This window comes from Apteryx mantelli, chromosome 3 (genome assembly GCF_036417845.1).
Source record: "Apteryx mantelli isolate bAptMan1 chromosome 3, bAptMan1.hap1, whole genome shotgun sequence".
In the NCBI taxonomy this organism is placed as follows: Eukaryota; Metazoa; Chordata; class Aves; order Apterygiformes; family Apterygidae; genus Apteryx; species Apteryx mantelli.
This window is the reverse complement of record NC_089980.1, coordinates 122,332,895-122,352,172: the sequence shown is the minus strand read 5'-3', so window position 1 is coordinate 122,352,172 and position 19,278 is coordinate 122,332,895. Positions and strand designations below refer to the sequence as shown.

Below are 19,278 nucleotides of genomic sequence, written 5' to 3'. Positions count from 1 at the left end.
CTCAGTTTTCAGATGGGATTTGGTATACAAACAAGTAACTGCAAGATAATCCACAAGATACCAGTTTATAAAATAAATGCAAGATACTTTGTGTTGGATAAGAACACACACATGAACTGTCACAGAGCAGCTGATATGTCATAATTTCTTTGTGTATCAAAGCCTAATACATTTTCTTCTTTTGTGGATTAAAGTTCTCTTCTGAAAAATGCTGAATAATATATGGGATAAATAGTTGTGAAATTCTTCACTTTTTAATCTAAAAAGGCACCTTTATATGTCAAGCAGCTGTGTTCTTTTAAAAAGCAACCTAGAGTAAAAGGCTTGTAAACTTAAAAAATATAAAGCACTTACTAATTTGAATTCTAAGATCAGGCAAAATTTACAGTAAGACACTATGTTCCAGGAGATTCCCTAAAGCTTAAGGAGTGAAGCTTTCTTAATTATGTTTATCCAGAGGCAACTTTCAACATTGGAATAACTTATAATTAAAGTGACAAAAATATATTTGTGGTGGAAATATTTTATGGTAACATTTTAAATTAATGAAAGTAATTTGATTACCAAAAGTTCAGATGTTCCCAGCACATCTAACGTAAGTGATTGCATTCTGGAATAGTGAACACCAAGTTCTCTATGGATTCCTGAGCATTCAATACAAGTTAGAATTCCCAAATTTGTTGAAAGCCAGGTAGGATCTGAAACAGAAAGCACCCACAATTACAATTTATTCAAATAAGATTTCATTCTAGAAAATATATTCATACTAAAAAGAAATTCTGTAGAAATAAGATTTCTGCACATAAATTATCAGGATTTTAGTACTTCTGCCTTTACATTTACTCTCTGGGAAACACAAAACAGAATCTTTTTATGGTGAAAGAAGTCAAAATACTTTTTTTTTTTTTTTTTTTTTTAATAAATGAGCATCTACCCCAAAGGGTGCTTCTCATTTGAGGTCGAGTTTGTCATTTGTTCTATTGCTTTCAAGAACTGCTTTCAAACACCAATATAATAGTGTTACTTTCTCAGTCAGGGCATATAGGCGCAATATAAACTGAAACAACAATGCCTACAGTTTTTTATTTTATATTCCAGCTATAGACTTTAGACTAAGGGAAGCAACACTGATTATGAAGTATATATACAGAATCACACTATAATGGATTCTTATTCAACTATCCCTCATCTTCCAGTCAATTAATTCACTTCTGAAGTTTCAGACAGCTTAAAAATTTGTTTGTTTGATAAAAGTTTGGTGCCAGCTATTTAGAATGTTCTCTTTCAAAGGCAGTAGGATTGACTCTTCTCACAGTTTTATACAATATTTATTGCTTGAAGTTACTATTAATTTACAAAATACATACAGTTTCAGATCTAATGTTTTCAGCTACAGTGTCAGATCAAAAAAAGTTCTGCATTGACTATGTAATATAAAAGAACATAGGAAACAGCAGAAATTAAAAAATAATTAAATAGGATTAAAGTAGAACTTCACTGACCAACAATCAACTCTATTGATTGAACAAACCAGCCCTGCAAACCACAGTCAGCAGATGCATCCTTTTCCAAATAACCACAGCCTTAGACCTATTCCCTGGCTAGATATCAAACTCAAAGATAAAAGGTGAAAACAAAATATAAAATGTACCAGGAAAACGTTGAACTATCTTACTGATGCCCAGTTTAACCTAAGTCTTATGTAAACTCAGTAAAATGTGGGCTTGCTAATAAAAGTTTAATTGATTTACGTCAGCAAAAGTTTCAATTAGCAAAATACACGGGAGAAAAAACTAGCAAGAGCTAGTAACTTTTCTCTCCACTGACAGTATGTATAGAGCAAATCAATCTTACTAAAGTAGTGCAATTAAATTGGTAGCATATTCTATTATGTGTATAATCCTTATGAGATAAGGAGTAAAAGTGAAAGCATAAAATATCAGCTTAGACACTCTCATGAGACACAGAATTTTTACCAATTAGAAATACACTTAATTGAATCACCTTGTGCTCCACAGTCACAACACACATCATTTCCAGTCATCCTCTGGACTTCAGATATAATTTCTTTTGTCAGTTCCTGGACAATATTATTTTCTCCTGTGTTATCATCTCCTTTGAATGCATTATTTAAAGCTTCCTCTTTGCTGTTTTGTAGCACAGAAGTCCATCTAAAATGGCAGTAATATTTTGCTATTAAAAGTTTAGGCACTTCTAAAGTTTAAGGTATGTCTTAGTAGAGCACCAATATCAGAAATAAAGTTAGCAAAGTAACTCACATTTGACATTCCTGTTCATCTTCTGCTTGAAAGTGGTAAGTTCTGTCATCTGCACGATAAATTCATACAAAGGTTAAAAATTTGATTATACACAAATGACTCATAAAAATATAAAATTTATTGACATGCGAGTCCTGAGGTCTCTAGCCTCATCACTGGAAAGCTGACAGGCAAAGAAAATCTATTTAGAGAGTTTCGCTCATACTACATACGTTTCATCTGTGTTTACACCTCACACTCACAAAGCCACAGCTCCCTCATTTTGCACGGGTGGCTTACTGGTTTTTAAACAGATACTGTTTTCCTTTCAGTGCTGTGCCTGCCTATTACCGAAGCAGCAGGAGAGCTCAGAAATTTTTTTCATGTTCTAGATATATCTGCAGTAATCACAAGTCTAAAGATCTGCTTTTTCTTTCTTTGGGTGGGGGCATATTTGAAACATAGAGTTCATATTTGAGTTATCTGTGTACATAAGAAAGATTTCAAATTTCCAGATGAACTCTTATACCACAGTAATTAAAAAATGGCAAAATGGACTTGTCAGATACAAAGTCAACATTACAACCAAGATAAACCCTGGCTGTTTCAACTAAATCAAGTACAAAAACCCCTCAACTTACTACTACTTTCATAATTACAAGCACTGTTATCATAGTGTCATAATTAAAGAAAAAAGCATAATACATTTTAAGTCTTTGAATGAAACAATATATGATACAGTTTGGTGACTTTTTTGGAGTTAAAACGAGGATAGTTGATGAGAAGAACAGAGGTAAAGCTAGAGGCAGAAAGATATACTAGTATGAAATTTCCTAAAGTCTGAAAATTATTACTGCAAAAAGGTATTAAATGACAGTTTCAAACACGAAAAAGTTAAGAGAGTGAGAATACAGGAAAGGACAGAAAGGAAAGCGCTAGATAAGGAACAAGAGAATATACCTTGCCAAGATACAGCAGTTTGCAGAGTTTTTAAAAACAAAGAATGTTTTAAAACTCTGTTGTAAAATAAATTGAAAGAATGATCTGGAGGCCATCAGGCTGATTATTCTTTTTCAGATGCATGATGGGATGAATGGCAATGCTGTGATAAGCTGCTATTGGGCAAAATATAACTCGGAAATCAACAGAGAAAGAAAGCGCAAAAGTAAACAGGGGTCACAGCTTGCTTGAGAATGCCTGTGGCTGAGTCAAAGCAGTGACACGAACAGGCAAAATCGAGTAAGTAAGGATACACAGGTTTCAAACAAATGAGATGAGACAGGGGAAAAGTTTTGGATCAAAACTATGGTAAACACACATCTATTTCACGGACAGGAGAGGAAAACAGACTGTGTCTAAAGCCGAGTTTCCTTCCTCAAAATAAAAATATTTTTCCATCTCTTTTCTATACTAAAAAAGACAAAACAAGGAGAAATGATTTAAAAAGACAATTCTTCAGTTTCTTTCCCACTGAAGCATTAATAAGTCAGGATTATGTTCAGCAAATGCTTTGAAATTCAGGAAAATATTGCATTAAGTTTTGGAAAGGAAAGAGAATGTATGTAACTTAAGAAGCAGAAAAGTAAGACATAGAATGAAAGAAATGATTTGAGAGAGGGCAAATTTATCTCAAGAGTCAAGAAAATTATTATTCTACTTCATAAACTTTATTCTTATATAATAAGATATTGGTGGAGTTTAATAGTGAGAGTAGGCTAAATCAGAACAAATAGGTATGATTCTCAAATTCTTACCATGTTAAGATCCAGCAATTTTCTCTGAATTTTGGGATAAAATTTATAGCATGAAGTTCCTAATCTTGTGATCAAATCTGAATGGACATAAAATTTGGTTTACCCACATTACAGTAATCAGGGCTTAACTTGCATCTTGAAATTTCAGGGCAAATGGCTCTATAAAATCTACTATATTAAAGACTATCATAAAATAGCCCAGCATTGTCACGTTCTAGAGACAGGACTAGCAGATACAGAGTAGTGTAAGATAATGAAAGGGTATTCAAAGGAAAAAATATGACTTAATGATTAGCAATTAGATAGTAATAAAAAAGAAACACTTTAGGAAGACAATAACATACTTGCTCTCAGTTTATTTTTAATTCATTGTCCAACCCTCTCTGAAGTAAAAGAGATTCTCACAAATCTATGTCAGTTATCTGTAAACGTATGTTTGCCTTCACCTCCCCCTCTCCAACATTCTCTCAAAAAGTGTTTTATGACAACGTTTGCATTATTTGTGCTATTTATAATAAAACCAAAGCAAAATAATCACATTAATTTGGCACAGAGTAGAAATGGAAAGGTTGTACCGGGCATATACGAGTACTAGTCTATTAACATCAGTAACATATCTTTTACTTTCAAATAGGAAAGTACTTTATGTACTGACAAATGAACAAATGAGGAATAGCATTATACTCTTCTCCTCAAATAATTTATTATACGCATATAGTAGCACTGCATTTCTATTGAGTCCATAAATACAATATTAAAATGTCCCAGCACGAAAACAAAATAAACATTTCACCATACAATCTCATATTATCCTATTCGGTTTCAAAGCAAAATCTTAAATTATTCAATTTTGATCTTTTAAATTTGTAGGCTCCTTATCTCCCCTTTACATTTATTCTTAGACAGCAAAGCTAAAAATGCTTTTAGTATTTTCTTCAAAATTAAATAGCAACCAACATGCTTTAATTTTGAGAAATTTTATCATGGTTTAATTCCTACTTTTGGTCCTGTATGAAAGCCATAATTTTCCAAGATGATCAGCTATGACATCCATAAGATAAAGAGCAGTATCACAGCAAAAGGATTGTTACTGCATTGTAAGATGGCATAAAATGAAATAGAATGAAACAGTAAACACAGCTTTAAAAAAAGTAGTTTTCTAAACAAAACAGGTAAAATAAATTGCATTATGTTAAAAAAAAAAAAGGAAAGGAAAGGCAATTTGCCCTAAGAAGGACGTTTTATAAAGGTAAACATTCTATAAATGATAAAGTGTTTAACTGGATTATTGACACATCTTCAGAAATAATACAAAAACCTCAGATATTAACTGCATGTAAAAAGATCTGAACAAACCTACGTGATATGAGGTCAAAACACTTTTTCTCCTCTGGGTTTGTTTTTACTTGGCAGGTTAACAGATTCAGCTTTGCTGGAGGCCGGTTAGCCTATTTGAAGATAAAAAATACAAATTTTAGTATACTGCACACTGACTGAGCCCTCCAGTCCAAGACAAGGTAGCATCTGCCTATGGCCACTAAGATTTTAAAATGGCTGATACTTCAATTTTTAAGGTAGCCAGACTTGAATTTATATTCTCTTCTGGACCCTTGGTTTGTAAACTTTATTTTCTTACATTAGGCTATTTTGTTCACACACCAATAACTGGATAAACACTAAAATTTTGAAAGTGGCAAGGGGCTAGCATCACTTCAATTTTCACCACTTGGATCAACTTACCAGTAACACTTATCTGAAGGAATCAGGTATAACAAAGAAACAGATTTCTTTTACCTAAGTTTAGCCCTGTAAAATTTAGACATTTAGTTTAGTTGTTAGTTACCTAGGTTTTCAACAATCAGTTAAGAGAGAGAGAAAGACTCTCAGCAAATGTTTGATACCACCAAGCTTAGAATGGAATAAACTGACTTTTGCTGATGCCTTTAAAGAGAGCCTAGATAACCAGTTTAGAATAAATTCTATTTTTTTAAAATCAGTGAAGTAACACACTGAAGAAAAATAAGTTTGCAGAGAAGTCTTGCAACAAACCTATGCAAAACTAAACTGATACAGTTCATTATCAAAAATGTAGCTACACTAAATATTATATTCTATAATGATATACACTTTCTAGTCAAGTTCCTCTCACCTATTTCAGTTTCTTATTGAATAAAAAGTGGCAATGTTTTATTAAAAGTAAAATGCACGTGCAAAATTACATTTTAAAAAGTCCCATAAAGTCTACAAAGACTGTTTAATTAGCAACTCTGCACTAATTAACCTGCCTGTCCTCCAGATGTGGGGTAGGGCCTACAAAGATGTTATACTTGCTACCTTGACTTGAGGAATTGCTTGCACTTGCTACAGTGGAAAACTAGCTTCACTCTTTTTTTAGAATAATTAAATCAGAAAGCAGATTTAACTAGGGAGACCCTGTTCTCAATGATAACATCTGGAAAATAGTAATTTGTTTAAATAATTGGGAAAGTGTTGTTATAAAGATAGAAATACACAAAAACACATTACCATGCTTATTGCTGTGATCCTAATCATTTTAATATATGAAGCTATTAAAATAAGATTTAATCATGTTATAGCATGTTATCAACTTGCAATGAATCATAAGAAATGTAGATCTCTTTTTTTTTTCTTAAATCAATCGATGAACATATTTCACTTAAAAAAAAAAAAAAAAAAGAAGGAAGAACAAGTCTATTAAGGAAGAGTACAGATTTCTTTGCAATCATCTGAATAAAAAGATGAGCCAGCCAAAAAAGAATAATGACCTCATTATATTTGAAGGCCAGGAAAGGATCAAAACCATGTAGAAATGGAAGAAGGGAAGCAACTACATATTATTTCCTGTGTTAAAAAAGAAGCCTGGCATCCCTGAAAAACAGTATGCTCATGCTTCACCCAACAAAACCAGCAAACATAATGTAATGTCATGCATGCTTTGAAACAGCAAACCTGCAGAACACTGGCTGGGCCACGTCAAACAAACCACACCCAAGAGAGGTTTTGCAGGCAGGAGGTTGACAATTGACAGCCACATTGCGTTCTCTGCCTAGTAAACAGCTTTCCAAATTCCAGACATAGATCCTTTTAGTAGTGAAAAGGAATACAGTTTTCATTATTATAGCCTACCAACAACAAGAGTTCTTTGAAACTAGAAGTATGCAAGAAAACATCTTGAAAATGCCAGCTTGAGCCCATTTTCTTGGTTATATTTAAATACACATCGTATTCATAGCCCTAAAATTTCCAGTGTTTATGTTTTTAACAAATCTGTTGCCAAAGAACTGTGCAGAGGCTGCCTATAATGAAAAACAAAATAAAGCAAACAAAATTAAATATAAACTATTCGGTAAATAAGCCCCTGGACAACTAATGTATACCTTTCTCAGAGGTTCTACGAGAAAGAAAAAATTCAAGTAAAATTCAGTTTAAAAAAGAATCCACCTGCTGGAACTACAAAAAGTCTCCAGGACTTCAGAGCTTAAGTACATTCCAGGACTTAACCCATTTTCTATAACATATGAAATGTGGAGCTGTAAGTGGACCCACCAAAATGTTTCAAAGATCTAAAGGATCAATATACACAGACCTCTTCTCTGAACTGGAGAATGTGGTACAAGAATTCTGTGTCATGATTTAAGAACCGAAGGAAATGGCTCCTACAACTTAAAACACATCCTGGGCCAATCTGCTGATTTTGGAATCAACTGTATCACAGAAGGGTTGAGGTTGGAATGGACCTCTGGAGATCATCTAGTCCAACCGCCTGCTCAAGCAGGGTCACCTAGAGCACATTGCACAGGACCATGTCCAGACAGCTTCTGAATATCTCCAAGGAAGAAGACTCCACAACCTCTCTGGGCAACCTGTGTCAGTGCTCTGTCACCCTCACAGTAAAGAATTATTTCCTTATGTTCAGACGGAGCTGCCTGTGTTTCAGTTCATGCCTGTATATCTCAAAGCTTTTAACTGAGGACTTTCTAACCCCCTAAGAAAGTCAACATTAACATGGGTGTTTAAAACAACAACAACAAAAACTTAGTATTTGGGTGATATCACCACATTCGTGTTTCTGTCCTGTGGCCAAACAACATCCATCCCCGAGACGTGCTGTTACATGGTGGACAACATTTCCATCACATGGTGGATGCTGTTCAGGGCAGAAGTTATTAGCATCAAGACAAAGGCAGATGAGGAGTAGGCTACATGAATGAATTCTTTAGGCATGCTAGGCTGCAGGTTGATCCAGACTTATGCAGGATTAGGTGACACTGGAAGTAGAAAATGATAAGAAACATTTAACTGCCACTAAACTATTTGTTTGAGATTTCTGGGTTTCGTTCTCCTGCCCAATTCTCTCATCAGATAATTAAACACCAGACTACCACTGAGTATGTGGGCATTCACTTTAACACACCAGTGTCCTGGAAAAATGTGCTGCCACCTCTCCTGCCTCAGCATCAACTCCTGTTCCTTCCTGGAAAATTGTAGCTTGCTATCCCCCAAAACGTTCTGGCAACAAGGAATAACTGCAAGAATCGAAAAGTTAGGCTTCTTAGACAATACTGAGGAGTTACATGCTATAAAACCGATTTTCACATGAGGCATGAGCAAATATGTTCACTTATTTAAACACACTGGTTTGCTGATTTCATCATTCAGGGTTGGGGGGGGTTTTTTTGTTTTTTTTTGATATTTCAGTGATTTATTAAGAATCAAAAGATTAAATCTTATTCTTTTGCCTTCAGATTTTGCTGTTAATCCTGATGGTAGAATAAAGTTTCCAGCAGTAAAGAAAGAACAAAAAAACACGACTCCCTGATAAGAGATATTCATTATGCTCCCTTTTGCAGACAACCTGCAAATTCCATTTAAGCTTTTTAAACACAAATTAACTTTAAGGAATATAAGGCCCTCAAATAAAAGTTTCTCATTCATGATTTCTTGACACAGAAACCACTTATGAATTCCTATTTACATGGTTCAATCAGCTTCTATCATTGTTTTTTCATCCATGTACATTAAACTGCAGTCAGGTAGGTGTCAGACAATTTCCAGTTGCTAATAATTACACAAAGGATCAGTGTCTGTTTTTCAGTCAATCACTATCTTGCACATTGCTCTATGAATGCTAATTTCTTTGAAGCTTTTAGATATCTGAAAATCTAGCATCTGCACATATGCCAATACAGACAAATGTATTCAGCCTTACAGCTAAGTGACTGACAGAAAACAAACCCTATTCTCTCCATCAGTATCAGGAGAGCACTTGGCAGGCAAACTTAAGTCAGAACACAGCATCTGCAACTGATAGAAGATGGCTGTACAAGAAATTAACTGAAAAAATAGTCCCTTATAAAAATCTGAGAGGCTACAGACATCCATGAAGAATACTCAGCCTTTAAAGGAAAGACACTTATAAATTTGTATTTGGTAAGGCAAACAAAACCGACTACTGAACTTCTGAGAAATGGCTCATTTTGATAAGTAGCTGAGAACAGAAAATGACACATCAAATTTTAGAGGTCAAGAGATATCAACCCTAAGAACACCTGGAAATCAATACTGTTGCTTCAAAAGTCTGGAAAGACATTCAGAGCAGCCCAAAAAAATCTTAAGAAATGTATAACCATTCTTAAGAAATTAATATCCATTGCACTGTCAATAAAATAAGCATTAATTACTGCATAAAACTGCCATTAAAGCACAGGGAGAAAGTTAGGAAAAAAAGTATAAGAAATACTTTTTAAGACATTTATTTTTAAATGAGAAGATTTTAATTCTGTAATATAAAAAGATGAAGACCAAACTCTGAAGCTCACATACCTAAATCCACATGTAAGCATCTATCTTAGCAACTGATTTCTGTCTAAAACTCCATTGATTTCAGTGGGAACTTACTGCTTCTAAAAACGTCAGACCATCTGGTAGACCACTTATAAAACCAGCAGAACAACGGTATCTTGACAGAACTGAGTAAGTGTACTTGTACAGACAAGTTTTAAAATTCTGCTCCACAAGTGGATTTTGTAGCCTCTGCCAAGCTCTGGGTTGCCCTCGCCAGACTCCTACTGATACCACCGCAGCATGTCCAATGCCAAGTGCCTTTACAGAACACGGTGACACTAATAGACTTTTCTCCGACAAAGACATACTCATATACACTCAAATGAGTATCAGGCATAAACCGGTTGACAATTCCAAAGTCATAGCAGGTACTCTATTTTGTAGGCCTGTTTTTACACTCCTCCTAAACTCCTGGTTGTCAATTCAGAAAGCAACAGCTTGTGATTAGATGCACAAATGAGAGATTGATTCATTTTTGCTGCCAGGGTCAACTTGTAGTCATAGCAACATAACAGGATGAAGAACAGATCGGTTCATAACAGAATCAAGAAACAAGACTGCTTACTAGACAAAGAATGGGAATACTGTCACTGAGTTGATTTCTGACTTAAGAAACTTAAGAAAGTTTTGAGAAAGAAAAATAGAAAGAGCAAGGGTAAGGGAAAGGAAAAATCGCTGGGTTGGAAGGCAAGTATGGAACGTTACCTGGCCATGCTGGCACGTTTCAAATACCTGTACAAAGAAAGAGGGGCTTCTAATTCCCCATCTCTTCGGTTTCTGGTAGAAGCTGCTTTCAGAGTTCATTTCCCCCCCCACAGCTGTTCCCCAAGAAACCTATTGTCATAACAGATTATCATATAGCAGCACATTTTGCAGAGGGAAGAGTTTCGGTATTCTTTTGGCTTGCCTTCTAAATATAAAAAGTTGTTTGAAGCCATCTGTAAAAAGAACCCCCTACCAAATCTTTTCACAAACTGAAGTTAGTATTTGTATTTTTAGCCAGTCTGGTAAAATATGAACAGCTTACATGAACAAAATGACTCATTAAAAAAGCCATTTTTTCCATTAACAATCATCAGCATTAAAAAAAAAAAAGACATTTTTAGATATTGTGTATGTCTTAATACATTTCTGAAAGACTACCTTAAAAAGATGTATCCACCATATTCAAAATGCTGCATCAGGAATCTAGCTAATTCCAAATTATAAATATAGAACAGCATAGCTTGTCTTTTTGTATTAGCAACCATGTACATAAAATACTGTAAACAAATACTTACTGTACCATGGGAAATCGTAAGAAAACCATTTTTAACTGAGCACTTCCTTTTCTGCCACACTTTTCTGATTCTGGTTTAAAGGGGAAAAAAAAAAAAGTGACTTAGTTTTTAATATATTTAATATTACTTTATTTCAGCTCTTGGGAGCTCAGTTTTTTCCAGTAGAATCCAGCAGTACTTACCCATCACTTTTCTTGTACAGACTACCACTTCGTTCAGTGCCATGTTCCTTGTTTCCCTGAGGCTGATGTAAACTGTAAGCAGTACTCTGACGGATCTGAGAATCCTGAAATATAAGGAACAGCAATTTGTAATGCATTCCACATTCTTGACCAAAATATCTCTCCTATTTATGAGCTTCAGAGCTTTTCTTATTGCCCTGTAACTAATCTGAGGGGCCAAATTAAGCACATTTTTCCTCCTCAGAGGATAAGATTCACTTCTTCCTTCATAAGGCACAAAAAATATTTATGAAGTAGCTATCATCAGCACCTGCCCAAATCCTCTACTTTTATTTAGCTTTACTACTGGCATTTATATATTTTTTAACCTGAATAGTAATTGAGCAATGCGTTTTCCAACTCATGCAAACACCGCAGTGTATAAATACTAAAGGTTATTTTTACCTGTAATTCCAAGTGTACCCTTCCATTGTAAAAAAAAAAAAAAAAAAAAAAAAAAAAAAAAATCACATAAATAAATTAGAAGTGGTTTTCCTTGTGGAACCTGAGTCAAGTTATTTCTTTTTGGAAAGCAACACAGACCTACTGGAAACAGTTCAGGAGGCATACAGGAATTAGCAGAAAATTGGAAAAGTTATTTCCATAAGAAGAATAAGTTAAATGAAACCAAAGTGAGTTTTCCTGGGTCCAATGTTTTGAACAAAGTTGAATATTGAATAATTCTGGGACAAGAAGCAACAAGTATTAAACTAAACTATTCTCACTGCTCTCGGAACTACCCAGATGCAATACCCACTGCCACAAGAGTTCAACTTCTTAAAAAATAAGAATCTAGTAATGAGGAACCTCATATGCCATGCTGTATTAGCATCAGCTACCTGATAGGATGGACTTTTCAATGCATAGAGTAACAATGACTAATATTTATAATATTTATTTTCTTTTCTACTATTTTAGTTACGCCGAACTAATATACCCCAGTGATATAAGGCAGGTAATACTAGTAAGAAAAAAACCCAGCTCATTTAAATGAATATCTGAGAATATCTAAGCTTGAACTTAAGAACTACTAAGAAAAAAAACTTACTAAGTTGATAAAAATCCTCTTTTGATTGAAAAATGAAATAGTAAGTCTCAAACACTAGCAGTATGAACACAGGACATATTCATTTGGATTTCCTGAGTGTACGAATGATAAAATAAAATATTCAGTGCTCCAAAAATAATGAATTTAGAAGATCATTTCTCTCTATTTACAATTAGCTTCCTACATAGCCTATGTATAAGACAGCTTTGGATACAAGGAGGGGAAAACCCAGAACACACCCGGACTGTGCTCTTCCCCAGGGAATGCCTGCTTAGATGGAGTGCAGCTCTTTTATAAGCTCCAGCAGCATGTTCTGCTACCAAAGTCAGGGTCCTCCTGAACTGTAGTGACAGCACACGAGAGGTCAGAAGCACGATGGCAAGGACAGAGCTACCATCTACAGCCCCGTTCAGTGGGCTTAAGACTCCACAACTCCAGGCTGCAGGGTGTCAGGCTCATCCTGAGGACAATGCTGGAGCTCAGAGGTCCTGAGAACCCTGAAACGAGCTCAAGACAGGCACTACCAAGGTGCTCCTGTTTTGGCAGAAGCAACTTGTGCCCACTCCCTCATCTCTCAGCAGGTGATCTAGGAAGCTATACCAGGTAGCTAGGATGTCCATCTGAGGCCTTTTAAGACACTACAAAACCACTATTTAAATGTCCATTTCTGACAAAACATCCCTTCAGATTTAAACCAGTATGTTCATCAGTCTCCCCAGTTATCTTATACAGACTTGTTTGTTTTTGTATATTCTGGCTGCCAAGCACAAAAATAGAACATGCAGAAATAATTCTCATCACTGATCAAGAATCACTGCATGCATATGTTTACTGGCTTCTGAAGAAAATCTTCTCTGACACTGCCTATTATGTCCTACCAATGCCTTATACTTTGCCTCCCATTATTCTGTGTTGTTTGCGCAAAGGACCTCACAGAATCACACAGAATCACAGAATCGCTGAGGTTGGAAGGGACCTCTGGAGATCATCTAGTCCAATCCCCCTGCTCAAGCAGGGTCACCTAGAGCACATTGCACAGGATCGCGTCCAGGCGCGTTTTGAATATCTCCAGAGAAGGAGACTCCACCACCTCTCGGGGCAACCTGTTCCAGTGCTCTGTCACCCTCACAGTGAAAAAGTTTTTCCTCATGTTCAGATGGAAGCGTCTGTGTTTCAGTTTGTGCCCGTTGCCTCGCGTCCTGTCGCTTGGCACCACTGAAAAGAGTCTGGTCCCATCCTCTCGACACCCTCCCTTCAGATACTTGTACACATTGATAAGATCTCCTCTCAGCCTTCTCTTCTCCAGGCTAAACAGGCCCAGCTCTCTCAGCCTTTCCTCATAAGAGAGATGATCCAGTCCCCTAATCGTCTTTGTAGCCCTTCGCTGGACTTGCTCCAGTAGTGCCACATCCCTCTTGTACTGGGGAGCCCAGAACTGGACGCAGTACTCCAGATGTGGCCTCCCCAGGGCTGAGTAGAGGGGGAGGATCACCTCCCTCGACCTGCTGGCAACACTCTTCCTGATGCACCCCAGCATACCATTGGCCTTCTTGGCCACAAGGGCACATTGCTGCCTCATGCTTAAACCTCCATTCCCAAAAGGTTAGAGCCCTTACATGAAATTGATTTCTGTTCTCCACATCCTCAATTATGCAAAGATTTCAGATGACCTCTAATACATGCCCATTGTATAATTCCCATTACTTAAGATTTTGCTGCTACTTTTTGTGGAATATTTTCTGTTGCTTTTCAACTACCTTCCTTCAGCTGTTGTTTATGTTCAGTTGCTATGCTTGGCTAAATTGGTAAGTCAATAATACAAGCTTCCTGCTTTACTCCAGCTAGAGAGGAAGCTACTGTAGATGACGTGTATTTCCACACATTCATTACCACAAACAGTACTTTTAAAAAGTTTTATACTATTTCATGAAAGGGAGTTAAGGACAGGACAAGGAGGTTTTCACTTCTAAACCACTGGCTCAGGCTTTGTGCAAATCAGTACTGTCCAATGTAATTTCCAGATGATATTTTTTCATACCCTTTGAAAAGCCAGTTCATCATTTTGACCTAGCTCCTAACAGACATGATGCCATACCACAAATCTCTATCACAATTAACATCCTTCCGGGCAATCTTAGCATGCCTTTTCCATATGCAGGCTCCCCAAAGGATCTTCCCTTATTTCTGGTTTGCATATTCTCCAAACGGGAGTACAAATCACAGATAACAGGGTCAGACCCAATGACCTCATCAGAAGAGCAGGAACAATGTACATTACCTATGGGAGGAAATGGATCACTGCAGGATACAGGACATATCTAGTGCAGAGGATTGTCATTCGAAATATGTCTTAATCATAAAAAGATCAGAAGTACACAAGCCTAAGAAACTGAACTTTGGCCACTTTATCAGCTTTGAAATGCAGATAGGCATGTACAAGAAGGTGAGTCATTTCATTGCAGCATGTTTACAGTGAATCACTTCTGTGACCACAAACCTACTTAAAATGATTTCTTTCAAAGTCTTTTAAAGACTTGCTTCTAAATCAGGCTGAATAACATTGCTAACAACAGAACTGAGAAAACATTATTTTGTAAAGAGGACCTGTGACTACTGGTAAGAGGGTTCCTGAAAACCTGGTTATCAGTCCCAGTATTTGAACACAACAAAACTTTCCACACAAGGTGCTTTAATCTATTCAAGGCAAATTTCAGCCAGTTCCACAGCTGCTATGTATCAGACAGTCCAGACCATCCTAATCACTCCTGAGCATAAAGCTGTCAGAAAGCCCTTACAGCTTTACAACAGCTCAAGCCTCTCCTGCATTTTACAGTATCATGGCCACAAGGATTTTTCAGATCCACACCTTACCTATCCAAAGCCCCACAGAGTCTCCAGCAGATGTGTCTGCCAGAACCCCCTGGAGGCAGCTTCTCCTTCGGCATAGCTACCACAATTTTTGTCAAGAAAGACAAAGTTTATTCTACTTTGCAGTGGAGTAAATAGACTGCAGGCTCCACCAATGCTGCAGAGGAAGCAGAAGCAAATCTAAATACTAGATTAAGGCTACCTTCAATCCTAACTTTTCAGAGCTGTGCACTAGCATAGGCAATTGTTCCCACTGGCTGAGAGGCAGTCACTGCATAGCTGTCTTGCTTTTGACTAAGCTGGTAGCTAAGTCTTCAACAAACAGAGAGGACACAAGAAAGAGAGAAATAAAGACAATATGACTCTAAAGTTGACCCCCAAACTTGTAGGAGCTCTACAAATTGGAAAAAAAAAGTTTAAAAATTAATAACAACTAAGGTAGACACACAAACATTTTTCAATGACCACTGAAAAAGAAGTTTCAATACAAAGCAGGTTCGAGAAAGAAGTTTTGTACAGGAGGAAATAATGTATACAGTCACAACAAAAAAAAGTTCACTATGGATATTTATGTCATTTTTAAGCATAACAGAAACAATAAACAACTGCATTCTATTTTTCAGACATGAAGCCCATTTTAATTAAAAATACATACATCTTTAGGATCAAGCAAATATCAAATCAAATCAAGCAACTGGATTTAATTCCCAGCAGGGAGATAACAGGCATTACCAATTTGTCCTGCAATAATTTTCCTTCTCAAGAACAAGCTGACAACCTTTTTTTCCCCCCAATACAGTGAACAGAATAGGAGGAAAAAAAAAAAAGAACCTTTTTCATACTAACAGAAAAAAGCTCAGAGGAAAAATCCAGTTTCTTGAAATCTGAATGGAAATCATGCCAACTATTTTCATTAAAACATAGTAACACTTACTCTCCTAGACTTCGGTCACAAAATGTAAATGCATTTCAGGAAGGAAAAAGAAATCAGTTATAGTAAAAGAAATTACAGTGCAACAAAAATAATATCAGTGGGTTGCATAGTAAATTACACCAGGATTGTTTGGCATCCCACTGATTAATTGATGTTTTCAAAAACTTTAAAAATAATTATATTACTTCTCATGCTCTGCAAGTAAGTGCTTATATCTAATCCTGCAAATTAATATATAATGAATATAGTATAAAATATTGCACTTGTGTTTTTAATTGTAACAAAACAACATGAGTGATAAATTTATTGGTTGTTGTATTTATTATTCCATTTTTCAGTCTGTGAAAAGCAGATGTGTGCTCACCACATCTTTTGTATACATTCATATCAATATCACAGATTATTACAAGTAAACTCAGAGGAGCCACATTCCCAGCAACAATGAAAGCCAACTGCTTCCATTATTTCTTTTAACAAAAAAGGCCTGAGTAACATAAAAAACCTTGCAACACACCCTAAAAGGCAAAGACTTCTTTAGCAAATGAGAGAAGGCAACCAGTGGTGAAGCCAAAGTAGTCACCATTTCCTCTAGAATCATTAGTCTTTCAATCTACAGAGCTCAAATTTGAAATTTTTTAGCAAATGCACACCTCAGTGAGTCCTAAATGCCCAGCAGAACCGAAAATGCTGTCTCCAAACCGTAGAGGACTTTGTACACAATGGTTATCACCACAAACTTTACATGGTGACAACAGCACCTCAAAGTTAAGGGCAGTTAAGACTGTTTAAATGTCTATCTGGCCACCTGTTAGAGCTAGGCAGAATGGCATAACCTTTATGGGACAATGAAAGCAAGACTGAGAAAGATTGAGGAAGTCTGAGATCTGTAGACTAAACTACTTCATTGCAATGCCTCTCAGAAAGAGAATCTGAAAAATTAATTTATCACTTGTTCGTGTCCCAGCAGCCACACAAAGGAAGCTGGCATTTATTTACATGAAGATGAAGCACAAGCCATTTTAAACAAAAGCAGACCCAATGTTTAGGGTTTGATTATAAACAAGATGCTTGATTCTAGATCAGAGCTTGCAAAATATAATTTCTCCAGAAAATTTTAAATCTAACAGCAATCATAGCTGAAGCTCAAAAAAATACTATTTTGCCAGATTGCTGAACTGACCTAACCCTTGCACCTTTGAAAACTGGTGTCTTGCAGTAGAATATCAATCCTCATTGTCATTTTTGCCAATGATGATTGAAGTGTTTTGGGATTTGGAATTATGTTAATTTTACATATTTTTTTGACAATATAGAATATTTTAATGAGATAACTTTTGTACTGTTTGGGTCTTTCTGATATTGTCAAAGTTCTTCCATTCTCACTTTGAGCTACAAAGAACCCATTGCTTGCAGTTAGTTCACAGACAGCCCACCAGCTTTAGCCCTTTGCAATATTAGAAAGAATAACAAAAGAAATTCTTTTGCAGTAAGTCCCATGTGCATCTTTAGTGAGGATTCCTTAAAAAATACTCAAAACTTTGTCAGAAACATACGATATGAATGTCAAAATAAAAATGAATAAATTAACCAAAAGAGACTTACATGGCTAGTGAAAGTTAAAATAATTCTATTTCAAAAACTAATATTACATTGGAAGATATTGTAATGGGTATTCTATAGTTAAATCACCTTATATGCTCACCTCTTTCTGATCAACCTGGAGTGCTGATTTTAAAATATCTCTAAGCTGTGTTAGTTGTCTTCTTTCCTCATCTTGTGCTTGTTTTATCTTGAATGAAGAAAAATACCAGTTAAAAATGAAGAAGTGGTTCTTTTCAACATATTTCTTCGGAATTTGTTATTTAATTTGTTCATTTTTCTGACAAATATTCAGCAAGAATGAAAACATAAAAAGAAAAGTTAATTTGCAATCAGTTTCTTTTCCTTCATATCTTCAAAAGACTTGATAATGGCTAGGATGTTGCTGCGTTGAGACCACTGCCTTTAATATTGCCTTATACTGTTCAAGTTTCCTTGTGTTCAGTTTGAAACCATATGTTGTTTTACACTGAGTTAGTAAGCTTTTTGGATACAGCTTTTTAGAGAAAAGGCTGCTTTACTACCATTTTACATAGTGCGGTCCTTGCCTGAAACTAAGGTTTCTGGACATGACACTAAAATAAAATTTTACAATCTACTCAAAACCTTAAAATGCTGAATGTTAAAGTAGTCAACTGATCTGAAACAAAACAATTACAGTGCTATAGTAAAAAATAAATTTATAACACACATTTGAAAGGTTGCTACTCACTGTATAAAGATCTGTCGAGAGCATCTCAATTGAAGGCTTGAGACTTTCAACTGCTTTTAATCCATCCTGAAAGAAACTTTAAAAGAAAAATAAAAAACTTCAGTATTAAACTTTATTTTGTATTTTTTGTTAAAAAAAATTGCCAAAGACAGACATGCATAGTATTATGCTATGCCAAAAACTTCAAGACCTTAAAATTTATTTTTCAGGGATCTTTGACCAATCCACCTCTTTATTTCCCTCTCAGCTCATTCTAATATGCAAAATCCCCAGGAAGATTCAGAAGTGCCACAATCAATTGCCACAGGTTTTCTTCATTCTCACCTCACATATGGGTTCTCATTCCACTTTTTGAAGGTCCAGAACAAGCAAATTTCACTTCTAGAACAGCAGAAACTCTACTACCTATAAAATCATTGTAACTTTTGGAGCACAATAATATCACATCTAATGGAAGCTCCTCACAAAAGGAAAACCTCTTTGTTTCCAAGCATTACTTCTGGCCTATGTGCAGCCTCAATATGCTAAATTGTATGTATTTGTGTGTTGGAAGAGTTGGTTTTCTACACTGACTATTCTGGCTCATTAAAAAAAAAAAAAAAAAAAAAGTGAAATTTTTGGAATAAATTTTAAAGAAACCATAACTACAACATCGTTAGATTAAAAAATTTCTGCTGCACCATTTGCAATAGAAATATTTTCAGCCTTGGAAGCACACATGAAAGTGACAACACAAGAC

General features: G+C 35.7%; 1 protein-coding gene across 2 annotated transcripts in view; it reads right to left on the bottom strand.

Moving 5' to 3' along the window:
- Nucleotides 1-19,278, bottom strand: part of ASAP2 (ArfGAP with SH3 domain, ankyrin repeat and PH domain 2) — a 90,643-nt gene that overhangs the window by 21,161 nt on the left and 50,204 nt on the right. For both annotated transcript variants that reach the window (XM_067294270.1, XM_067294271.1), the window contains 8 exons: nt 18,540-18,615; nt 17,931-18,017; nt 11,340-11,443; nt 11,158-11,227; nt 5,373-5,460; nt 2,280-2,328; nt 2,005-2,171; nt 565-698 (listed from right to left, as the gene is read on the bottom strand). In XM_067294270.1, coding sequence (XP_067150371.1) covers nt 565-698; nt 2,005-2,171; nt 2,280-2,328; nt 5,373-5,460; nt 11,158-11,227; nt 11,340-11,443; nt 17,931-18,017; nt 18,540-18,615 — 775 coding nt within the window. The remainder of the gene's footprint in view (nt 1-564; nt 699-2,004; nt 2,172-2,279; nt 2,329-5,372; nt 5,461-11,157; nt 11,228-11,339; nt 11,444-17,930; nt 18,018-18,539; nt 18,616-19,278) is intronic.